General features: G+C 46.9%; 1 protein-coding gene across 1 annotated transcript in view; it reads left to right on the top strand.

Annotated features, from left to right (window-relative positions):
• The window catches only part of LOC124024492 (anoctamin-1-like), a gene marked incomplete at its 5' end in the record, with an annotated part of 96,395 nt that overhangs the window by 19,688 nt on the left and 54,371 nt on the right, over positions 1–22,336 (top strand). Inside the window, 6 exons of the mRNA XM_046338405.1 lie at positions 100–154; positions 274–325; positions 6,002–6,057; positions 6,213–6,257; positions 6,751–6,899; positions 22,056–22,121. Coding sequence (XP_046194361.1) covers positions 100–154; positions 274–325; positions 6,002–6,057; positions 6,213–6,257; positions 6,751–6,899; positions 22,056–22,121 — 423 coding nt within the window. The remainder of the gene's footprint in view (positions 1–99; positions 155–273; positions 326–6,001; positions 6,058–6,212; positions 6,258–6,750; positions 6,900–22,055; positions 22,122–22,336) is intronic.

Below are 22,336 nucleotides of genomic sequence, written 5' to 3'. Positions count from 1 at the left end.
TGCTCTACCAACTGAGCTACAGAAGGACAACAGCTGGTCTGTATATGGAGTCACCATCTGAGTTTCCCTGAGTTGACACCTGTTCTTTGTTCTCTACAGATTTAACATCACCTCTAAAGACAAGTTCTTTGACAACGCAACACGCAGTCGAATAGTGAGTCTGTCATTCAGGATATTTCTCTGTGTTATATGAATGTCAAGAATCAATGGGAATATGTTTTCGGCTCTCTGTTTCTCTCTGACACAATATTCTGTGTGACCTAACCCCCTCAGGTGTACGAGATCCTGAGACGTACCGCCTGCACACGCACCAGCATATCCATGGGTGAGTGACCTCTAACCCCTGATTTGCCCAAAGTTGCCTACTTTTTGAGGTCATTGACCTTCTCCATGGTTCCTCAGTACAGGTCCAGACAGGGGTACAGTGAGTGATTGGTGTTATCCATGGTTCCTTCTCCATGGTTCCTCAGTACAGGTCCAGACAGGGGTACAGTGAGTGATTGGTGTTCTCCATGGTTCCTCAGTACAGGTCCAGACAGGGGTACAGTGAGTGATTGGTGTTCTCCATGGTTCCTCAGTACAGGTCCAGACAGGGGTACAGTGAGTGATTGGTGTTATCCATGGTTCCTTCTCCATGGTTCCTCAGTACAGGTCCAGACAGGGGTACAGTGAGTGATTGGTGTTCTCCACCATACCCTGTCCAATAAATAACACGCTCCCCTGTCCAATAAATAACACGCTACCCTGTCCAATAAATAACACGCTACCCTGTCCAATAAATAACACGCTACCCTGTCCAATAAATAACACGCTACCCTGTCCAATAAATAACACGCTCCCCTGTCCAGTAAATAACACGCTCCCCTGTCCAATAAATAACACGCTCCCCTGTCCAATAAATAACACGCTCCCCTGTCCAATAAATAACACGCTCCCCTGTCCAATAAATAACACGCTACCCTGTCCAATAAATAACACGCTACCCTGTCCAATAAATAACACGCTACCCTGTCCAATAAATAACACGCTACCCTGTCCAATAAATAACACGCTACCCTGTCCAATAAATAACACGCTACCCTGTCCAATAAATAACACGCTACCCTGTCCAATAAATAACACGCTACCCTGTCCAATAAATAACACGCTACCCTGTCCAATAAATAACACGCTACCCTGTCCAATAAATAACACGCTACCCTGTCCAATAAATAACACGCTACCCTGTCCAATAAATAACACGCTACCCTGTCCAATAAATAACACGCTACCCTGTCCAATAAATAACACGCTACCCTGTCCAATAAATAACACGCTACCCTGTCCAATAAATAACACGCTACCCTGTCCAATAAATAACACGCTACCCTGTCCAATAAATAACACGCTACCCTGTCCAATAAATAACACGCTACCCTGTCCAATAAATAACACGCTACCCTGTCCAATAAATAACACGCTACCCTCCCCTGTCCAATAAATAACACGCTACCCTGTCCAATAAATAACACGCTCCCCTGTCCAATAAATAACACGCTCCCCTGTCCAATAAATAACACGCTACCCTGTCCAATAAATAACACGCTACCCTGTCCAATAAATGACACGCTACCCTGTCCAATAAATGACACGCTACCCTGTCCAATAAATGACACGCTACCCTGTCCAATAAATGACACGCTACCCTGTCCAATAAATGACACGCTACCCTGTCCAATAAATGACACGCTACCCTGTCCAATAAATGACACGCTACCCTGTCCAATAAATGACACGCTACCCTGTCCAATAAATGACACGCTACCCTGTCCAATAAATGACACGCTACCCTGTCCAATAAATGACACGCTACCCTGTCCAATAAATGACACGCTACCCTGTCCAATAAATGACACGCTACCCTGTCCAATAAATGACACGCTACCCTGTCCAATAAATGACACGCTACCCTGTCCAATAAATGACACGCTACCCTGTCCAATAAATGACACGCTACCCTGTCCAATAAATGACACGCTACCCTGTCCAATAAATGACACGCTACCCTGTCCAATAAATGACACGCTACCCTGTCCAATAAATGACACGCTACCCTGTCCAATAAATGACACGCTACCCTGTCCAATAAATGACACGCTACCCTGTCCAATAAATGACACCCTGTCCAATAAATGACACGCTACCCTGTCCAATAAATGACACGCTACCCTGTCCAATAAATGACACGCTACCCTGTCCAATAAATGACACGCTACCCTGTCCAATAAATGACACGCTACCCTGTCCAATAAATGACACGCTACCCTGTCCAATAAATGACACGCTACCCCAATAAATGTCCAATAAATGACACGCTACCCTGTCCAATAAATGACACGCTACCCTGTCCAATAAATGACACGCTACCCTGTCCAATAAATGACACGCTACCCTGTCCAATAAGTGACACGCTACCCTGTCCAATAAGTGACACGCTACCCTGTCCAATAAGTGACACGCTACCCTGTCCAATAAGTGACACGCTACCCTGTCCAATAAGTGACACGCTACCCTGTCCAATAAGTGACACGCTACCCTGTCCAATAAGTGACACGCTACCCTGTCCAATAAGTGACACGCTACCCTGTCCAATAAGTGACACGCTACCCTGTCCAATAAGTGACACGCTACCCTGTCCAATAAGTGACACGCTCCCCTGTCCAATAAGTGACACGCTCCCCTGTCCAATAAGTAACACGCTACCCTGTCCAATAAATAACACGCTACCCTCCTCCCAAAGCAAAATGTCGATCTGTCCTTATCAGCATTAGTTTTCGGTTGTTTTCTACATGTAAAACTAGATGGCTAGCTAGATGAATAGAATTCACGTATTGCCAGCTGATAATTATAAAGTAAAACGATAACTACATAAAGCATCTTGTTTCGTCTGTAAAAGGAAATGTTAATGCAGGAACGTTAGCACAGACTGCTTCTCAAATGGACCATTTTATGCACGGTATTATACATATTAGGACACACCCTCTGTTTTTCTCTCTCTTCGCCTGAGCCTCTCTCCCTCTCCTCCTCTCTTCCCAGTTCCCTTTATTGTCCTCTCCTCCTCTCTTCCCAGTTCCCTTTATTGTCCTCTCCTCCTCTCTTCCCAGTTCCCTTTATTGTCCTCCTCTCTTCCCAGTTCCCTTTATTGTCCTCCTCTCTTCCCAGTTCCCTTTATTGTCCTCCTCTCTTCCCAGTTCCCTTTATTGTCCTCCTCTCTTCCCAGTTCCCTTTATTGTCCTCCTCTCTTCCCAGTTCCCTTTATTGTCCTCCTCTCTTCCCAGTTCCCTTTATTGTCCTCCTCTCTTCCCAGTTCCCTTTATTGTCCTCCTCTCTTCCCAGTTCCCTTTATTGTCCTCCTCTCTTCCCAGTTCCCTTTATTGTCCTCCTCTCTTCCCAGTTCCCTTTATTGTCCTCCTCTCTTCCCAGTTCCCTTTATTGTCCTCCTCTCTTCCCAGTTCCCTTTATCGTCCTCCTCTCTTCCCAGTTCCCTTTATCGTCCTCCTCTCTTCCCAGTTCCCTTTATTGTCCTCCTCTCTTCCCAGTTCCCTTTATCGTCCTCTCCTCCTCTCTTCCCAGCTCCCTTTATCGTCCTCTCCTCCTCTCTTCCCAGCTCCCTTTATCGTCCTCTCCTCCTCTCTTCCCAGCTCCCTTTATCGTCCTCTCCTCCTCTCTTCCCAGCTCCCTTTATCGTCCTCTCCTCCTCTCTTCCCAGCTCCCTTTATCGTCCTCTCCTCCTCTCTTCCCAGCTCCCTTTATCGTCCTCTCCTCCTCTCTTCCCAGCTCCCTTTATCGTCCTCTCCTCCTCTCTTCCCAGCTCCCTTTATCGCCCTCTCCTCCTCTCTTCCCAGCTCCCTTTATCGTCCCTCTCCTCCTCTTCCCAGCTCCCTTTATCGTCCTCTCCTCCTCTCTTCCCAGCTCCCTTTATCGTCCTCTCCTCCTCTCTTCCCAGCTCCCTTTATCGTCCTCTCCTCCTCTCTTCCCAGCTCCCTTTATCGTCCTCTCCTCCTCTCTTCCCAGCTCCCTTTATTGTCCTCCTCCTCTCTTCCCAGTTCCCTTTATTGTCCTCCTCCTCTCTTCCCAGTTCCCTTTATTGTCCTCCTCCTCTCTTCCCAGTTCCCTTTATTGTCCTGTCCTCCTCTCTTCCCAGTTCCCTTTATCGTCCTGTCCTCCTCTCTTCCCAGTTCCCTTTATCGTCCTGTCCTCCTCTCTTCCCAGTTCCCTTTATCGTCCTGTCCTCCTCTCTTCCCAGTTCCCTTTATCGTCCTGTCCTCCTCTCTTCCCAGTTCCCTTTATCGTCCTGTCCTCCTCTCTTCCCAGTTCCCTTTATCGTCCTGTCCTCCTCTCTTCCCAGTTCCCTTTATCGTCCTGTCCTCCTCTCTTCCCAGTTCCCTTTATCGTCCTGTCCTCCTCTCTTCCCAGTTCCCTTTATCGTCCTGTCCTCCTCCTCTCTTCCCAGTTCCCTTTATCGTCCTGTCCTCCTCCTCTCTTCCCAGTTCCCTTTATCGTCCTGTCCTCCTCCTCTCTTCCCAGTTCCCTTTATCGTCCTGTCCTCCTCCTCTCTTCCCAGTTCCCTTTATCGTCCTCCTCCTCTCTTCCCTGTTCCCTTTATCGTCCTCCTCCTCTCTTCACTGTTCCCTTTATCGTCCTCCTCCTCTCTTCCCTGTTCCCTTTATCGTCCTCCTCCTCTCTTCACTGTTCCCTTTATCGTCCTCCTCCTCTCTTCCCAGTTCCCTTTATCGTCCTGTCCTCCTCCTCTCTTCCCAGTTCCCTTTATCGTCCTCCTCCTCTCTTCCCTGTTCCCTTTATCGTCCTCCTCCTCTCTTCACAGTTCCCTTTATCGTCCTCCTCCTCTCTTCACAGTTCCCTTTATCGTCCTCCTCCTCTCTTCACAGTTCCCTTTATCGTCCTCCTCCTCTCTTCACAGTTCCCTTTATCGTCCTCCTCCTCTCTTCCCAGTTCCCTTTATCGTCCTCCTCCTCTCTTCACAGTTCCCTTTATCGTCCTCCTCCTCTCTTCCCAGGTCCCTTTATCGTCCTCCTCCTCTCTTCCCAGTTCCCTTTATCGTCCTCCTCCTCTCTTCCCAGTTCCCTTTATCGTCCTCTCCTCTCCTGAAGTGTGTTCTGGGGTCAGGCTGAGATTGAAGCAGAGGCATGTGGGAGTTGTGGTCCCTGTAGCTGTGCTGTGATTGGCTCGTTGGTGAAGCTAATCACTGTGATGTTTCTGGCTTCGTCTTGTTAATTAGTTCATGAGGTAATGAATCAATTAGTTAAAGCTGTTCCCACTGAGCTTCCCACTGTTCCTGCCCGCTCCTCTCCTGCCCTCTCCTCTCCTGCCCTCTCCTCTCCTGCCCTCTCCTCTCCTGCCCTCTCCTCTCCTGCCCTCTCCTCTCCTGCCCTCTCCTCTCCTGCCCGCTCCTCTCCTGCCCTCTCATTTCCTGCCCGCTCCTCTCCTGCCCGCTCCTCTCCTGCCCTCTCCTCTCCTGCCCGCTCATTTCCTGCCCTCTCCTCTCCTGCCCTCTCCTCTCCTGCCCTCTCCTCTCCTGCCCGCTCCTCTCCTGCCCGCTCATTTCCTGCCCTCTCCTCTCCTGCCCGCTCATTTCCTGCCCTCTCCTCTCCTGCCCTCTCCTCTCCTGCCCTCTCCTCTCCTGCCCTCTCCTCTCCTGCCCTCTCCTCTCCTGCCCTCTCCTCTCCTGCCCTCTCCTCTCCTGCCCTCTCCTCTCCTGCCCTCTCCTCTCCTGCCCTCTCCTCTCCTGCCCTCTCCTCTCATTTCCTGCCCGCTCCTCTCATTTCCTGCCCGCTCCTCTCATTTCCTGCCCGCTCCTCTCATGCCCTCTCCTCTATTGCCCTGCCCTATTCTCTCCTCTCTGAATGGGAAAGCTGATACAGATCACTGAAGCATCTCTCACTAATATTAGATGAGTTTGTTGATACATTGAGTAACCGACACCTCCCTCTTTCTCTCTCAGGCATCACCACATTAATAGCTAAAGGTGTCTATGATTCAGCCTTCCCTCTCCATGATGTAAGTTCCTGTCCTTCCAGCTGCACATACAGTATTTGTGATGATGTTACTGTTAACCTCGTGATAATGTTGCTATTGATAACGCAAACTGTAATACACTGTGAGCTTTCTAATTGTGATGTGATTGGTCTGTCTGACTCCTCCCCTCTCTGCAGGGGGATTATAAGGTCGTGGGTCACTCTGAGAGGAATGACAGACAGGTAACTACTGCTCTACTGTACGATACTATAATATACTGTTGCTACAACCTGGCTCAAGATTGTTTGTTACAATGGGAAACCACACACTGAATAAAGGAATAAAAAATTAATTTATTTCATAAATACTCAACAATAATCAGATGAGGCATGGCAGTCAGTAAATTAGGTGTCAAAACCACAACGAAACGACCAAAGGTCTGCGTGGAGAGAGGAATCTCTTGCTGAATGGGGAAACGACCAAAGGTCTGCGTGGAGAGAGGAATCTCTTGCTGAATGGGGAAACGACCAAAGGTCTGCGTGGAGAGAGGAATCTCTTGCTGAATGGGGAAACGACCAAAGGTCTGCGTGGAGAGAGGAATCTCTAGCTGAATGGGGAAACGACCAAAGGTCTGCGTGGAGAGGGGAATCTCTTGCTGAATGGGGAAACGACCAAAGGTCTGCGTGGAGAGAGGAATCTCTTGCTGAATGGGGAAACGGTGGTGTTATGCCACAGCTGAGCTGTCACAGGTGTACCCCATCAGCCATGATGACCCTCCCAGCTCCGCCCACCTCTCCTACTCCGCCCACCTCTCCTACTCCGCCCACCAATCTCCTGCAGGAAGTAAGCACAGCAAAACCCAGCAGACAGAGCAGGGAGGAGCCGTAACACTACTCTACTACAGTGCTTCCCAAACTGGGGGTTGGGACCCACTTGTGGGTCCAGGTGGGTCACAGGATTTAGCTGTAAAACTGCTACAGTTTCTCTCTGCTGCCGATATGTTTTTTTTCTTATTCACACTCAACCCTTACGTTGGGTCACGATAACACACCTCAATTGGTGGGCCATGAAGTAAAAACGTTTGGGAAATCCTGATGACTGTATTGTACTCTACTCTGATGTCTGTACTCTACTCTGATGTCTGGACTCTACTCTGATGACTGGACTCTACTCTGATGTCTGGACTCTACTCTGATGACTGGACTGTACTCTACTCTGATGTCTGGACTGTGCTCTACTCTGATGTCTGGACTCTACTCTGATGTCTGGACTGTGCTCTACTCTGATGTCTGGACTGTGCTCTACTCTGATGTCTGGACTGTGCTCTACTCTGATGTCTGGACTGTGCTCTACTCTGATGACTGGACTGTGCTCTACTCTGATGTCTGGACTGTGCTCTACTCTGATGTCTGGACTGTACTCTACTCTGATGTCTGGACTCTACTCTGATGACTGGACTGTACTCTACTCTGATGTCTGGACTGTGCTCTACTCTGATGTCTGGACTGTGCTCTACTCTGATGTCTGGACTGTGCTCTACTCTGATGTCTGGACTGTGCTCTACTCTGATGTCTGGACTGTGCTCTACTCTGATGTCTGGACTGTGCTCTACTCTGATGTCTGGACTGTGCTCTACTCTGATGTCTGGACTGTGCTCTACTCTGATGTCTGGACTGTGCTCTACTCTGATGTCTGGACTGTGTTCTACTCTGATGACTGGACTGTGCTCTACTCTGATGACTGGACTGTGCTCTACTCTGATGACTGGACTGTGCTCTACTCTGATGACTGGACTGTGCTCTACTCTGATGTCTGGACTGTGCTCTACTCTGATGTCTGGACTGTGCTCTACTCTGATGTCTGGACTCTGCTCTGATGTCTGGACTCTGCTCTGATGTCTGGACTCTGCTCTGATGTCTGGACTCTGCTCTGATGTCTGGACTCTACTCTGATGTCTGGACTCTACTCTGATGTCTGGACTCTACTCTGATGTCTGGACTCTACTCTGATGTCTGGACTCTACTCTACTCTGATGTCTGGACTCTACTCTACTCTGATGTCTGGACTGTGCTCTACTCTGATGTCTGTACTCTACTCTGATGTCTGGACTGTGCTCTACTCTGATATCGACTCTACTCTGATGTCTGTACTCTACTCTGATGTCTGGACTCTACTCTGATGTCTGGACTCTACTCTGATGTCTGGACTCTACTCTGATGTCTGGACTCTACTCTGATGTCTGGACTCTACTCTGATGTCTGGACTCTACTCTGATGTCTGGACTCTACTCTGATGTCTGGACTCTACTCTGATGTCTGGACTCTACTCTACTCTGATGTCTGGACTGTGCTCTACTCTGATGTCTGGACTCTGCTCTACTCTGATGTCTGGACTGTACTCTACTCTACTCTGATGTCTGGACTGTACTCTACTCTACTCTGATGTCTGGACTCTACTCTGATGTCTGGACTGTGCTCTACTCTGATGTCTGGACTCTACTCTACTCTGATGTCTGGACTGTACTCTACTCTACTCTGATGTCTGGACTCTACTCTGATGTCTGGACTCTACTCTGATGTCTGGACTCTACTCTACTCTGATGTCTGGACTCTACTCTGATGTCTGGACTGTGCTCTACTCTGATGTCTGGACTGTGCTCTACTCTGATGTCTGGACTCTACTCTACTCTGATGTCTGGACTGTACTCTACTCTGATGTCTGGACTGTACTCTACTCTGATGTCTGGACTGTACTCTACTCTGATGTCTGGACTCTACTCTGATGTCTGGACTCTACTCTGATGTCTGGACTCTACTCTGATGTCTGGACTGTGCTCTACTCTGATGTCTGGACTGTGCTCTACTCTGATGTCTGGACTCTACTCTACTCTGATGTCTGGACTGTACTCTACTCTACTCTGATGTCTGGACTGTACTCTGATGTCTGGACTGTACTCTGATGTCTGGACTGTACTCTGATGTCTGGACTCTACTCTGATGTCTGGACTCTACTCTGATGTCTGGACTCTACTCTACTCTGATGTCTGGACTCTACTCTACTCTGATGTCTGGACTCTACTCTACTCTGATGTCTGGACTCTACTCTACTCTGATGTCTGGACTCTACTCTACTCTGATGTCTGGACTCTACTCTACTCTGATGTCTGGACTCTACTCTACTCTGATGTCTGGACTCTACTCTACTCTGATGTCTGGACTCTACTCTGATGTCTGGACTCTACTCTGATGTCTGGACTGTACTCTGATGTCTGGACTGTACTCTGATGTCTGGACTGTACTCTGATGTCTGGACTGTACTCTGATGTCTGGACTCTACTCTGATGTCTGGACTCTACTCTGATGTCTGGACTCTACTCTGATGTCTGGACTGGACTCTACTCTGATGTCTGGACTGGACTCTACTCTGATGTCTGGACTCTGCTCTACTCTGATGTCTGGACTGTGCTCTACTCTGATGTCTGGACTCTGCTCTACTCTGATGTCTGGACTCTACTCTACTCTGATGTCTGGACTGTGCTCTACTCTGATGTCTGTACTCTACTCTACTCTGATGTCTGTACTCTACTCTACTCTGATGTCTGGACTCTACTCTACTCTGATGTCTGTACTCTACTCTGATGTCTGTACTGTGCTCTACTCTGATGTCTGGACTGTGCTCTACTCTGATGTCTGGACTGTACTCTACTCTGATGTCTGGACTCTACTCTACTCTGATGTCTGGACTCTACTCTACTCTGATGTCTGGACTCTACTCTACTCTGATGTCTGGACTCTACTCTACTCTGATGTCTGGACTCTACTCTACTCTGATGTCTGGACTGTGCTCTACTCTGATGTCTGGACTGTACTCTACTCTGATGTCTGGACTCTACTCTACTCTGATGTCTGGACTCTACTCTACTCTGATGTCTGGACTCTACTCTACTCTGATGTCTGGACTCTACTCTACTCTGATGTCTGGACTCTACTCTACTCTGATGTCTGGACTCTACTCTACTCTGATGTCTGGACTGTGCTCTACTCTGATGTCTGGACTACTCTACTCTGATGTCTGGACTCTACTCTACTCTGATGTCTGGACTCTACTCTGATGTCTGACTCTACTCTACTCTGATGTCTGGACTCTACTCTACTCTGATGTCTGGACTGTCTGGACTGCTCTACTCTGATGTCTGGACTCTACTCTATGTCTGGTACTCTGATGTCTGGACTCTGACTCTACTCTGATGTCTGGACTCTACTCTGATGTCTGGACTCTACTCTGATGTCTGGACTCTACTCTGATGTCTGGACTCTACTCTGATGTCTGGACTCTACTCTGATGTCTGGACTGTACTCTACTCTATGTCTCTGATGTCTGGACTGACTACTCTCTGATGTCTGGACTCTACTCTACTCTGATGTCTGGACTCTACTCTACTCTGATGTCTGGACTGTACTCTACTCTGATGTCTGGACTCTGATGTCTCTACTCTGATGTCTGGACTCTACTCTGATGTCTGATGTACTGGATGTCTGACTCTACTCTGATGTCTGGACTCTACTCTGATGTCTGGACTCTACTCTGATGTCTGGACTCTACTCTGATGTCTGGACTGTCTCTACTCTGATGTCTGGACTGCTCTACTCTGATGTCTGGACTACTCTACTCTGATGTCTGGACTGCTCTACTCTGATGTCTGGACTGTACTCTACTCTGATGTCTGGACTGTACTCTGATGTCTGGACTCTACTCTACTCTGATGTCTGGACTCTACTCTACTCTGATGTCTGGACTCTACTGATGTCTGGACTCTACTCTGATGTCTGGACTCTACTCTACTCTGATGTCTGGACTCTGATGTCTGGACTCTACTCTGATGTCTGGACTGTCTGCTCTACTCTACTCTGATGTCTGGACTGTGCTCTACTCTCTACTCTGATGTCTGGACTCTGATGTCTGGACTGTACTCTACTCTGATGTCTGGGACTCTGATGTCTGGACTCTACTCTGATGTCTGGACTGTACTCTACTCTGATGTCTGGACTCTACTCTGATGTCTGGACTCTCTGATGTCTGGACTCTACTCTGATGTCTGGATGTCTGGACTCTACTCTGATGTCTGGACTCTACTACTCTGATGTCTGGACTCTACTCTGATGTCTGGACTCTACTCTGATGTCTGGACTCTACTCTGATGTCTGCTCTACTCTGATGTCTGTACTCTACTCTGATGTCTGGACTCTACTCTGATGTCTGGACTCTGGACTGTGCTCTCTGATGTCTGTACTCTACTCTGATGTCTCTCTCTACTCTGATGTCTGGACTGTACTCTACTCTGATGTCTGGACTCTACTCTACTCTGATGTCTGGACTCTACTCTACTCTGATGTCTCTACTCTACTCTGATGTCTGGACTGTACTCTGATGTACTCTACTCTGATGTCTGGACTGTACTCTACTCTGATGTCTGGACTCTACTCTGATGTCTGGACTGTACTCTACTCTGATGTCTGGACTGTACTCTACTCTGATGTCTGGACTCTACTCTGATGTCTGGACTGTACTCTACTCTGATGTCTGGACTGTACTCTACTCTGATGTCTCTGGACTCTACTCTACTCTGATGTCTGGACTCTACTCTGATGTCTGGACTCTACTCTGATGTCTGGACTCTACTCTGATGTCTGGACTGTACTCTCTACTCTGATGTCTCTACTCTACTCTGATGTCTGGACTGTACTCTACTCTGATGTCTGGACTCTACTCTACTCTGATGTCTGGACTCTACTCTACTCTGATGTCTGGACTGATGTCTACTCTACTCTGATGTCTGACTGTACTCTACTCTGATGTCTGGACTCTACTACTCTGATGTCTGGACTGTACTCTACTCTGATGTCTGGACTCTACTCTACTCTGATGTCTCTACTCTACTCTGATGTCTGGACTGTACTCTACTCTGATGTCTGGACTCTACTCTGATGTCTGGACTCTACTCTACTCTGATGTCTGACTGTACTCTCTGATGTCTGGACTCTACTCTGATGTCTGACTGTACTCTACTCTGATGTCTGACTGACTCTACTCTGATGTCTGGACTCTACTCTGATGTCTGGACTCTACTCTGATGTCTGGACTCTACTCTGATGTCTCTACTCTGATGTCTGGACTGTACTCTACTCTGATGTCTGGACTCTACTCTACTCTGATGTCTGGACTGTACTCTACTCTGATGTCTGGACTGTGTCTCTACTCTGATGTCTGGACTCTGTCTGGACTGTACTCTACTCTGATGTCTGACTGACTCTACTCTGATGTCTGGACTCTACTCTGATGTCTGGACTCTACTCTACTCTGATGTCTGGACTCTACTCTACTCTGATGTCTGGACTCTACTCTACTCTGATGTCTGGACTCTACTCTGATGTCTGGACTGTGCTCTACTCTGATGTCTGTACTCTCTGATGTCTGGACTCTACTCTACTCTGATGTCTGGACTCTACTCTACTCTGATGTCTGTACTCTACTCTGATGTCTCTCTACTCTGATGTCTGTCTACTCTGATGTCTGGACTCTACTCTGATGTCTGGACTCTGATGTCTGGACTCTACTCTGATGTCTGTACTGATGTCTGGACTCTACTGATGTCTGGACTCTACTCTGATGTCTGGACTCTACTCTGATGTCTGGACTCTACTCTACTCTGATGTCTGGATGTCTGGACTCTACTCTGATGTCTGGACTCTACTCTGATGTCTGGACTCTGCTCTACTCTGATGTCTGGACTCTACTCTGATGTCTGGACTCTACTCTACTCTGATGTCTGACTCTACTCTGATGTCTGGACTGTGCTCTACTCTGATGTCTGGACTCTACTCTGATGTCTGGACTGTGCTCTACTCTGATGTCTGGACTGTACTCTACTCTGATGTCTGTACTCTACTCTGATGTCTGGACTCTACTCTGATGTCTGGACTGTACTCTACTCTGATGTCTGGACTCTACTCTGATGTCTGGACTCTACTCTGATGTCTGGACTGTACTCTACTCTGATGTCTGATCTACTCTACTCTGATGTCTGGACTCTACTCTGATGTCTGGACTCTACTCTGATGTCTGGACTCTACTCTGATGTCTGGACTGTACTACTCTGATGTCTGGACTACTACTCTGATGTCTGGACTCTACTCTGATGTCTGGACTCTACTCTACTCTGATGTCTGGACTCTACTCTACTCTGATGTCTGGACTGTACTCTACTCTGATGTCTGGACTCTACTCTACTCTGATGTCTGGACTCTGATGTCTGTACTCTACTCTGATGTCTGGACTCTGCTCTACTCTGATGTCTGGACTGTGCTCTACTCTGATGTCTGGACTGTACTCTACTCTGATGTCTGGACTGTCTACTCTACTCTGATGTCTGGACTGATGTCTGGACTCTACTCTACTCTGATGTCTGGACTCTACTCTACTCTGATGTCTGGACTCTACTCTACTCTGATGTCTGTACTCTACTCTGATGTCTGATGTCTGTACTCTACTCTACTCTGATGATGTCTGGACTCTACTCTGATGTCTGGACTGTACTCTACTCTGATGTCTGGACTCTACTCTGATGTCTGGACTGGACTCTACTCTGATGTCTGGATGTCTGTACTCTACTCTGATGTCTGGACTGCTACTCTGATGTCTGGACTCTACTCTACTCTGATGTCTGGACTGTACTCTACTCTGATGTCTGGACTGTACTCTACTCTGATGTCTGGACTCTACTCTGATGTCTGACTCTCTACTCTGATGTCTGTACTCTACTCTGATGATGTCTGGACTCTGATGTCTGGACTCTACTCTGATGTCTGGACTCTACTCTGATGTCTGGACTCTACTCTGATGTCTGGACTCTACTCTGATGTCTGGACTCTACTCTGATGTCTGGACTCTACTCTGATGTCTGGACTCTACTCTGATGTCTGGACTCTACTCTGATGTCTGGTACTCTACTCTGATGTCTGGACTGTACTCTACTCTGATGTCTGTCTGTACTCTACTCTGATGTCTGGACTCTACTCTGATGTCTGGACTCTACTGATGTCTACTCTACTCTGATGTCTGGACTCTATGTCTCTACTCTGATGTCTGGACTGATGTCTGGACTCTACTCTACTCTGATGTCTGTACTCTACTCTGATGTCTGGACTGTACTCTACTCTGATGACTGGACTGTACTCTACTCTACTCTGATACTCTGATGTCTGTCTGATGTCTGGACTGTACTCTACTCTGATGACTGACTGTACTCTACTCTGATGACTCTGTACTCTACTCTATGTCTCTACTCTGATGTCTGGACTGTCTGGACTCTACTCTGATGTCTGGACTGTACTCTACTCTGATGTCTGGACTCTACTCTACTCTGATGTCTGTACTCTACTCTGATGTCTGGACTCTACTCTACTCTGATGTCTGGACTGTACTCTGATGTCTGGACTGTACTCTGATGTCTGTACTCTACTCTACTCTGATGTCTGTACTCTACTCTGATGTCTGACTCTACTCTACTCTGATGTCTGGACTCTACTCTGATGTCTGGACTCTACTCTGATGTCTGTACTCTACTCTGATGTCTGGACTGTGCTCTACTCTGATGTCTGGACTCTCTACTCTGATGTCTGGACTGTACTCTACTCTGATGTCTGGACTGTACTCTACTCTGATGTCTGGACTGTACTCTACTCTGATGTCTGGGATGTCTGTACTCTACTCTGATGTCTGGTACTCTACTCTGATGTCTGGACTCTACTCTGATGTCTGGACTCTACTCTGACTCTGATGTCTGATGTCTGTACTCTACTCTGATGTCTGGACTCTACTCTGATGTCTGGACTCTACTCTACTCTGATGTCTGGACTCTACTCTCTGATGTCTGGACTCTGATGTCTGGACTCTACTCTGATGTCTGGACTCTGATGTCTGGACTCTACTCTGATGTCTGATGTCTGGACTGTACTCTACTCTGATGTCTGGACTCTACTCTGATGTCTGGACTGTGCTCTACTCTGATGTCTGTACTCTACTCTGATGTCTGATGTCTGGACTCTACTCTGATGTCTGGTACTCTACTCTGATGTCTGGACTCTACTCTGATGTCTGGACTCTACTCTACTCTGATGTCTGGACTGTACTCTACTCTGATGTCTGGACTCTGTACTCTGATGTCTGGACTCTACTACTCTGATGTCTGATGTCTGATGGACTCTACTCTGATGTCTGGACTCTACTCTGATGTCTGTACTCTACTCTGATGTCTGGGTACTCTACTCTGATGTCTGGACTCTACTCTACTCTGATGTCTGGACTCTACTCTACTCTGATGTCTCTGACTCTACTCTACTCTGATGTCTGGACTCTACTCTGATGTCTGGACTCTACTCTGATGTCTGACTCTACTCTGATGTCTGGACTCTACTCTACTCTGATGTCTGGACTGTACTCTACTCTGATGTCTGGACTCTACTCTACTCTGATGTCTGGACTGTACTCTACTCTGATGTCTGGACTGTACTCTACTCTGATGTCTGGTACTCTACTCTGATGTCTGGACTGTACTCTACTCTGATGATGTCTGTACTCTACTCTGATGTCTGGACTCTACTCTGATGTCTGGACTGATGTCTGGACTCTACTCTGATGTCTGGACTGTACTCTACTCTGATGTCTGGACTCTACTCTACTCTGATGTCTGGACTCTACTCTACTCTGATGTCTGGACTCTACTCTACTCTGATGTCTGGACTGATGTCTGGACTCTACTCTACTCTGATGTCTGGACTCTACTCTACTCTGATGTCTACTCTACTCTGATGTCTGGACTCTACTCTACTCTGATGTCTGGACTGTACTCTACTCTGATGTCTGGACTGTACTCTCTGATGTCTGGACTCTACTCTACTCTGATGTCTGGACTCTACTCTACTCTGATGTCTGGACTCTACTCTCTGATGTCTGGATACTCTGGATGTCTGACTCTACTCTGATGTCTGGACTCTACTCTGATGTCTACTCTGTCTGTCTGATGTCTGGACTCTGATGTCTGGACTACTCTGATGTCTGGACTCTACTCTACTCTGATGTCTGGACTCTACTCTGATGTCTGGACTCTACTCTGATGTCTGGACTCTACTCTACTCTGATGTCTGGACTCTACTCTGATGTCTGACTCTACTCTACTCTGATGTCTGGACTCTACTCTGATGTCTGTACTCTACTCTGACTCTGATGTCTGTCTGGACTGTACTCTACTCTGATGTCTGGACTCTACTCTACTCTGATGTCTGGACTGTACTCTACTCTGATGTCTGGACTCTGCTCTACTCTGATGTCTGGACTCTACTCTGATGTCTGTACTACTCTGATGTCTGGACTCTACTCTGATGTCTGATGTCTGGACTCTACTCTGATGTCTGGACTCTACTCTACTCTGATGTCTGGCTCTACTCTGTACTCTACTCTACTCTGATGTCTGACTGTACTCTCTGATGTCTGGACTCTACTCTGATGTCTGGACTCTACTCTGATGTCTGGATGTCTGGACTCTACTCTGATGTCTGGACTGTGCTCTACTCTGATGTCTGGACTCTACTCTGATGTCTGGACTCTGCTCTACTCTGATGTCTGGACTGTACTCTACTCTGATGTCTGGACTGTACTCTACTCTGATGTCTGATGTCTGATGTCTGGACTGTGCTCTACTCTGATGTCTGGACTGTACTCTACTCTGATGTCTGGACTCTACTCTACTCTGATGTCTGTCTGGATGTCTGGACTGTGCTCTACTCTGATGTCTACTCTACTCTGATGTCTGGACTCTACTCTGATGTCTGGACTCTACTCTGATGTCTGGACTCTACTCTGATGTCTGGCTCTACTCTACTCTGATGTCTGGACTCTACTCTACTCTGATGTCTGGACTCTCTACTCTGATGTCTGGACTGTACTCTACTCTGATGTCTGACTCTACTCTACTCTGATGTCTGGACTGTACTCTACTCTGATGTCTGATGTCTGGACTGTACTCTACTCTGATGTCTGGACTGTACTCTACTCTGATGTCTGGACTCTACTCTACTCTGATGTCTGGACTGTACTCTACTCTGATGTCTGGACTGTACTCTACTCTGATGTCTGGACTGTACTCTGATGTCTGGACTCTACTGGACTCTACTCTGATGTCTGGACTCTACTCTGATGTCTGGACTCTACTCTGATGTCTGGACTCTACTCTGATGTCTGGACTCTACTCTGATGTCTGGACTCTACTCTACTCTGATGTCTGGACTCTGATGTCTACTCTACTCTGATGTCTGACTCTACTCTGATGTCTGACTCTACTCTGATGTCTGGACTGACTCTACTCTGATGTCTGACTGTACTCTACTCTGATGTCTGACTGTACTCTACTCTGATGTCTGGACTCTACTCTACTCTGATGTCTGGACTCTACTCTACTGATCTGGACTACTCTACTCTGATGTCTCTGGACTCTGATGTCTGGACTGTACTCTACTCTGATGTCTGGACTGTACTCTACTCTGATGTCTGGACTGTACTCTACTCTGATGTCTGGACTGACTCTGACTGTACTCTACTCTGATGTCTGGACTGTACTCTACTCTGATGTCTGTCTGATGTCTGTACTCTACTACTCTGATGTCTGGACTCTACTCTGATGTCTGTACTCTCTACTCTACTCTACTCTGATGTCTGGACTCTACTCTGATGTCTGGACTCTACTCTGATGTCTGGACTCTACTCTGATGTCTGGACTCTACTCTACTCTGATGTCTGGACTCTACTACTCTGATGTCTGGATGTCTGACTCTACTCTGATGTCTGGACTCTACTCTACTCTGATGTCTGGACTCTGTCTGGACTCTACTCTACTCTGATGTCTGTACTCTACTCTGATGTCTGGACTGTACTCTACTCTGATGTCTGGACTGTACTCTACTCTGATGTCTGGACTACTCTACTCTGATGTCTGGACTACTCTGATGTCTGGACTGTACTCTACTCTGATGTCTGGACTGTGCTCTACTCTACTCTGATGTCTGGACTGTACTCTACTCTGATGTCTGGACTGTACTCTACTCTGATGTCTGGACTCTACTCTACTCTGATGTCTGGACTGTACTCTACTCTGTACTCTACTCTGATGTCTGGACTCTACTCTGATGTCTGGATCTACTCTGATGTCTGTACTCTACTCTGATGTGGACTCTACTCTACTCTGATGTCTGGACTCTACTCTACTCTGATGTCTGGACTCTACTCTACTCTGATGTCTCTACTCTGATGTCTGGACTCTACTCTACTCTGATGTCTGGACTGTACTCTACTCTGATGTCTGGACTGTACTCTACTCTGATGTCTGGACTGTACTCTACTCTGATGTCTGGACTCTACTCTACTCTGATGTCTCTGTACTCTACTCTGATGTCTGTACTCTACTCTGATGTCTGACTCTACTCTGATGTCTGGACTCTACTCTGATGTACTCTACTCTGATGTCTGGACTCTACTCTGATGTCTGGACTCTGGACTCTACTCTGATGTCTGGACTCTACTCTACTCTGATGTCTGGACTGTACTCTACTCTGATGTCTGGACTCTACTCTACTCTGATGTCTGGACTCTACTGGACTACTCTGATGTCTGGACTGTACTCTACTCTGATGTCTGTCTTACTCTGATGTCTGGACTGTACTCTACTCTGATGTCTGGACTCTACTCTGATGTCTGGACTGTACTCTACTCTGATGTCTGGACTACTCTACTCTGATGTCTGGACTCTACTCTGATGTCTGTACTCTACTCTACTCTGATGTCTGGACTGTACTCTACTCTGATGTCTGGACTGTGCTCTACTCTGATGTCTGGACTGTACTCTACTCTGATGTCTGACTGTACTCTACTCTGATGTCTACTCTGATGTCTGGACTGTACTCTACTCTGATGTCTGGACTCTACTCTACTCTGATGTCTGGACTGTACTCTACTCTGATGTCTGGACTCTGCTCTACTCTGATGTCTGGACTCTGCTCTACTCTGATGTCTGGACTCTGTACTCTGATGTCTGGACTGTACTCTACTCTGATGTCTGGACTCTACTCTACTCTGATGTCTGACTCTACTCTACTCTGATGTCTGGACTCTACTCTACTCTGATGTCTGGACTACTCTACTCTGATGTCTGGACTGTACTCTACTCTGATGTCTGGACTGTACTCTACTCTGATGTCTGGACTCTACTCTACTCTGATGTCTGTACTCTACTCTACTCTGATGTCTGGACTCTACTCTACTCTGATGTCTACTGTACTCTACTCTGATGTCTGGACTCTACTCTACTCTGATGTCTGGACTGTACTCTGATGTCTGGACTGTACTCTCTGATGTCTGGACTCTACTCTGATGTCTGGACTCTACTCTGATGTCTGGACTCTACTCTACTCTGATGTCTGGACTGTACTCTACTCTGATGTCTGGACTGTACTCTACTCTGATGTCTGTACTCTACTCTGATGTCTACTCTACTGATGTCTACTCTCTGATGTCTGGTACTCTACTCTGATGTCTGGACTCTGCTCTACTCTGATGTCTGCTCTACTCTGATGTCTGGACTGTACTCTACTCTGATGTCTGACTGTACTCTACTCTGATGTCTGGACTCTACTCTACTCTGATGTCTGGACTGTACTCTACTCTGATGTCTGTACTCTACTACTGATGTCTGGACTGTACTACTCTGATGTCTGGACTCTACTCTACTCTGATGTCTGGACTCTACTCTCTGATGTCTGTACTGTACTCTACTCTGATGTCTCTGTCTGTACTGTACTCTACTCTGATGTCTGTACTCTACTCTGATGTCTGACTGTACTCTACTCTGATGTCTGACTGTACTCTACTCTGATGTCTCTGATGTCTGTGCTCTACTCTCTACTCTGATGTCTGGACTCTACTCTGATGTCTGGACTCTACTCTACTCTGATGTCTGGACTGAACTCTACTCTGATGTCTGGACTGACTCTACTCTGATGTCTACTCTACTCTGATGTCTGTACTGAACTCTACTCTGATGTCTGTACTGTACTCTACTCTGATGTCTGTACTGAACTCTACTCTGATGTCTGTACTGAACTCTACTCTGATGTCTGTACTGTACTCTACTCTGATGTCTGGACTGTACTCTACTCTGATGTCTACTGAACTCTACTCTGATGTCTGGACTGAACTCTACTCTGATGTCTGAACTCTACTCTGATGTCTGTACTCTACTCTGATGTCTGGACTGTGCTCTACTCTGATGTCTGGACTGTGCTCTACTCTGATGTCTGGACTGTGCTCTACTCTGATGTCTGTACTCTACTCTGATGTCTCTACTCTGATGTCTGGACTCTACTCTGATGTCTGGACTCTACTCTACTCTGATGTCTGGACTGTACTCTGATGTCTGGACTGTACTCTACTCTGATGTCTGTACTCTACTCTGATACTCTGATGTACTGGACTGTACTCTACTCTGATGTCTCTACTCTACTCTGATGTCTGTACTCTACTCTGATGTCTGTACTCTACTCTGATGTCTGTACTGTACTCTACTCTGATGTCTGTACTGTACTCTACTCTGATGTCTGTACTGTCTACTCTACTCTGATGTCTGTACTCTGATGACTGTACTCTACTCTGATGTCTGGACTGTGCTCTACTGATGTCTGACTGTACTCTACTCTGATGTCTCTACTCTACTCTGATGTCTGTACTGTACTCTACTCTGATGTCTGTACTACTCTACTCTGATGTCTCTGCTCTACTGATGTCTGGACTCTCTACTCTGATGTCTGACTGTACTCTACTCTGATGTCTGTACTCTACTCTGATGTCTGGACTCTACTCTACTCTGATGTCTGACTCTACTCTACTCTGATGTCTGTACTGTACTCTACTCTGATGTCTGACTACTCTACTCTGATACTGTACTCTACTCTGATGTCTGGACTCTACTCTACTCTGATGTCTGTACTGTACTCTACTCTGATGTCTGGACTGTACTCTACTCTGATGTCTGGATGCTCTACTCTGATGTCTGTACTCTACTCTGATGTCTGGACTGTACTCTACTCTGATGTCTGGACTGTACTCTACTCTGATGTCTGACTCTACTCTGATGTCTGGACTCTGATATCACTCTGATGTCTGTACTCTACTCTGATGTCTGACTCTACTCTGACTGTACTCTACTCTGATGTCTGGACTGTACTCTACTCTGATGTCTGGACTGTACTCTACTCTGATGTCTGGACTGTACTCTACTCTGATGTCTGGACTGTACTCTACTCTGATGTCTGTACTCTACTCTGATGACTAGACTGATGTCTGTACTCTACTCTTATGACTGTACTGTACTCTACTCTGATGTCTGGACTGTACTCTACACTGATTTCTGGACTGTACTCTACTCTGATGACTACTGGACTCTACTCTGATGTCTACTGTGACTCTATGTCTGTACTCTATGATGTACTCTACTGGACTACTCTGATGTCTACTCTACTCTGATGACTGGACTGTACTCTACTCTGATGTCTGTGACTGAACTCTGATGTCTACTCTACTCTGATGATGACTACTGATGACTACTACTCTACTCTGATGACTACTGGACTGATGTCTGACTCTACTCTACTGTACTCTGATGTCTGGACCGTACTCTACTCTACTCTGATGTCTGGTACAACTTACTCTGATGTCTTACTATCACTCTACTCTGATGTCTGATGTCTGGACTGTACTCTACTCTGACTGAACTCTACTCTGATGTCTGGACTGAACTCTACTCTGATGTCTGTACTGAACTCTACTCTGATGTCTGTACTGAACTCTACTCTGATGTCTGTATGAACTCTACTCTGATGTCTGTACTGAACTCTACTCTGATGTCTGTACTGAACTCTACTCTGATGTCTTTCTGTCAGCTGCTGCATTATGATGGGCCAGATATGGAGCCTTCATTACAAATACCAACCTGTGGACCTCATCAGGTATCAACATTACTACATGACATTATCATTGGGTGTGCATTTACATTAATCACATTACCAACAATACTATGTTATAACAACATGACATTATCAGATGCCCAACATTACAACTATATTACATTATCATCCAGGTACCAACATTACAACATTATTATATCATTACATTATCACCAGGTGTCCACATTATCGTTACATCATCAGGTACCTACATTATT

This window comes from Oncorhynchus gorbuscha, unplaced genomic scaffold, assembly GCF_021184085.1.
Source record: "Oncorhynchus gorbuscha isolate QuinsamMale2020 ecotype Even-year unplaced genomic scaffold, OgorEven_v1.0 Un_scaffold_1879, whole genome shotgun sequence".
Classification (NCBI taxonomy): Eukaryota; Metazoa; Chordata; class Actinopteri; order Salmoniformes; family Salmonidae; genus Oncorhynchus; species Oncorhynchus gorbuscha.
This window is presented reverse-complemented; position numbering and strand designations above follow the sequence as displayed.